The 3437-nt window shown below is 49.8% G+C and overlaps 1 protein-coding gene across 1 annotated transcript; it reads right to left on the bottom strand.

Moving 5' to 3' along the window:
• Positions 1-228: 228 nt before the first annotated feature.
• LOC125524289 lies at positions 229-1986 on the bottom strand. Its single transcript, XM_048689368.1, has 2 exons — positions 1909-1986; positions 229-1817 (listed from the first exon to the last, which is right to left on the bottom strand). Exon 2 carries the CDS (start codon positions 1790-1792, stop codon positions 458-460), a length of 1335 nt encoding a protein of 444 aa, XP_048545325.1. The 5' UTR covers positions 1793-1817; positions 1909-1986; the 3' UTR covers positions 229-457.
• Positions 1987-3437: the final 1451 nt, after the last annotated feature.

The following is a 3437-nucleotide window of genomic DNA, read 5'->3' as shown; positions in this document are numbered from 1 at the left end:
GTTTTAACTTAGTTACAACATTGTCGGTGACTTGAATATGAAGAGCTTGTACTTGACCAAACTGCTAGTATTTTTGTTCATTACCAAACTGTAGTTACTTGAAATCAACTCTGGAAACTGAACCAGTATTACTATATACTATATGATCTACTTATTTTTGTTTCTACCTATAAGATTGGTTCTTCAACTAGCACAACAGTTCAAAATAAACATCAAACAATAATTTGGTCAGCAGCAAATCTGAATACTAGATGGAATGATCCAGAATAACACCAGGGAGGTACAATTTATAGCATGTTTCATCATATAACAAGATCGATTATTTAAGCTGACATAACACTAGGTCAATACTACTTGCTGTAAACAGGGAGCAGCAACACCACACCGATAGCAAATTAAGTGCCAGAATGCAAGCATGCATACACTAGCTGCAGTTCAAAATGACTTGCTGAATCATTCAGAGCACTGCCTCGATCCTCAGTTGCTTCTTAAACATGTAGCGACGGGATTTGTGCTTGATCACACGGAGGCCGCGCATCACCCCTTTGCCTTTGCCGCCATTCTCGTTGCCAGAGACACTGCAGTTGCAACTCTCATTGCCGGAGCAATCGGTGCCACTACTGTGGTGGCCATTGTCTTTGCTGGCACCATTTCTGCCATTCTTGCCTTTGCTGTTGCTGAAGGCTAGCTCCATACCGGTGAAGAGGGCAAATTCCTTGACGGGACTCATCTCGTTCCATTCCTTGTCGAATTTCATGACATCCAAGAAGTCCACGATGATGAATCTGCCAGAACCAAGGCTGACAGCACAGGAATTGTGCAAGCTCTTTGGCTGCCACTCCTCTGGCAGGTCATCACGCTCCCAGATCCGCATCTTGTCTGGCGACAGCTCCTCCCCTCTGACGAGGCCTGAGAGGTCGGCAGCGCAAGGGCGGTTGTCTTGTGTGATGCCAAACCAGAGTCCAAGCTCGGGGACATAATCCGCCTTGCCATTGAAGGGCATGAGCCAGTCGCCAGCTTTGCTCCACTCACGAGTCGCGATGTGGAAGCAGTAGGTGCCGGCACCCTCGGCTCCACAGGTGGAGAAGCAGATGCTGTTGTCGACGAGGGCGTGACCGAAGACCATGCCGTGCTTGTGGTGGCTGATCCACGGCGGCAGAGGGAGGATGTCGCAGTGCCAGAACCTGCTAGATACGGCGGACTTGGGGAACCCCCTCCACACCAGGGCCTCGAACTGCGGCCGCACCTCTGCCTTGTCCGGATGGAGGAGGCCATCGATGATGTAGAGGTCGCCAGTGTCTTCGCCATCAGGAAGGTGCACGTCCGTTGGAGGGACGGAGATGACCATCGGCATCTCCTTGACTCCGTGGAGGCATGGCAGGGTATCCATGTAGCGGGAGCCATCGACGATGTTGAAGCGTAACATGCGGTTCCCGCGGTCGCCCAAGATGACCTTGCTCTCCGAGGCGGTGGGGAAGAAATGGACGAAGCGACGGGAGTGCAGGCAGGGGGAGATTTGCGGTGGCCCCATGACCAGGTCGGATTTTGGCATATCCATCTTGGGCGCCGCCGCCTCCGCCGTCGCCAGTTTAGTGTTGCAGATCCTTTTCCTGTTGGTGGCACGGGCCTTGTCGAGGGCCAGTGTGGGCAGCACCTTGCCATGCGCGGCCGCCTCTTCTGCCGTCGGGTGAAAAAATTTCATCTTGGAGAGGTTCAGGCGCCGCAGCGAATACGCGCGTTTGAGCCCGTCATACAGCCCCAAGTTCAGGATCTGCCGCATGCCTCCGCTCATCCCCGATCGACTCTCCAACGATCTCCTGGGAGGGTAAGAAGTAGTAGAATAAGGACAAGAGTTACAGCAAATCGAAGCAAGTTGACACAGATCTACAGGCGGCGGCGGCGGCGAACCTTGAGCGGATCAGCGGCGGCGTCGGCGAAACTGGAGCAGAGCAGCGGCGGCCAACCTTGAGCAGATCAGCGGCGGCGTCGGCGAACCTGGAGTAGAACGGCGGCGGCGGCGGGGGAGGGAGGGAACAGGAATGGGAGGTATGTCCAGGGCCTCATTCGGTTTGAAGGATAGGAAAATCACAGGAATAAGGATTCCAGAGAAAATTTTTCTATGTATGCATTCGGTTTGTAGGAAATGCATATAGGAATTTTGTAGGAATACTATTTATTTCCCGTGTTTTTGAGGAAACTACATATCCATATAAAACTTATTTTACACGTAGGAACGAGAAAAGTCAATTTCTTAGGATGGCAAGTGCCATCTTATCATATTCCTATACTACTTCTAATTCCTACGTTTTGATTTCTTTCAAACCGAATGAGCCCCGGGTCTTGGTCGTCTCACCTTATCACCCCCGCGTGCTGTTGTTCATGGGCTGGGCCTTCCATTACGAGTACTAAATTTGATTCTTTACATACTTTGCTTTTACTAAAAAACAAACATACTATACTGCTGCTACTGCTTAAAAAATATTTCTCTTAAAAAACATACTATGCTGAAAAAAACATTTCTCTCAAAAAAAAGCTTAAAAAACATACTATACTGCTGCTAGTTTTCCCTCTTGCTAGGATTTCTTTCTCTCGGCTGGCGACTCGCCGCCATTGAGTAGCTTCACCTTCCATCCCCCGATCCCTCTCCGACCGTAGCAACTCGGGTTGATTACGGGGTGATCCCTAGATCACCGCCCGGACTTGGTCTGCTCTCAGGGGTGAGAAGGGAGTTAGGGTTCTCCCCTTATCACGCCCGATCTAGATTGTTCTCTCGCAAGTGTTTCAAATCATGGCGATAGATGGATCGAAGGCCGAGGCTGACTTCGGATCAAGTTCTGCGTCAGAGGTCGAGAAGACCAGTGTCGGAGACAGCAAGACCAGCAGAGCCCCCCCCCCCCACAACATTTGGATTTTGTTGCTAATTTTTTGTGAATAGTGACATAATCAATAATCTTTTGGTGCTAAAAATATGTTTTCCTATAGTTTGCCCCTAAATTTTTTTAGCAGCACTTGCCCCCCCCCTAATACATATTTCCTGGCTTCGCCACTGGAGAGGATGATGGCCAAGCTTGGCCTGCATGAAGAGGCCTTGGATGACGTCATCTACGACGAAGAGAAAGCGCCACCAAAGCCAACCATGTGGATTGTAGTCGCCCGCGTCCACATCGATAAAACATATAGTCAATCATGGTTCTTCAGGAACATGCATGCAACCTGGGATCTCGCTCACGATGTGAAGTTTCGCCCGCTGGAAGATAATTTGTACACCATGCAATTTTCTGTCTTGGCGATTGCGAGCGCTTGATGCAGGAAGGTCTGTGGAATTTCAGGGAAAACATTGTTGTAATATCTCCTTATGATGGCATGACCAAACCCCCCATGGCGCTGCTTGATACTATGACCATCTGGATCCAGATAGGTATGTGTTGGAAATATGT

The sequence above is a fragment of the Triticum urartu genome, chromosome 7 (assembly GCF_003073215.2).
Source record: "Triticum urartu cultivar G1812 chromosome 7, Tu2.1, whole genome shotgun sequence".
NCBI classification, from domain to species: Eukaryota; Viridiplantae; Streptophyta; class Magnoliopsida; order Poales; family Poaceae; genus Triticum; species Triticum urartu.
The sequence above is the reverse complement of the archived record's forward strand: the minus strand, read 5'-3'. Positions and strand labels throughout refer to the sequence as shown.

Excerpts from the sequence above, each read along its gene's own strand:
- LOC125524289 (XM_048689368.1), bottom strand. The coding sequence starts at position 1,792 with ATGAGCGGAGGCATGCGGCAGATCCTGAACTTGGGGCTGTATGACGGG.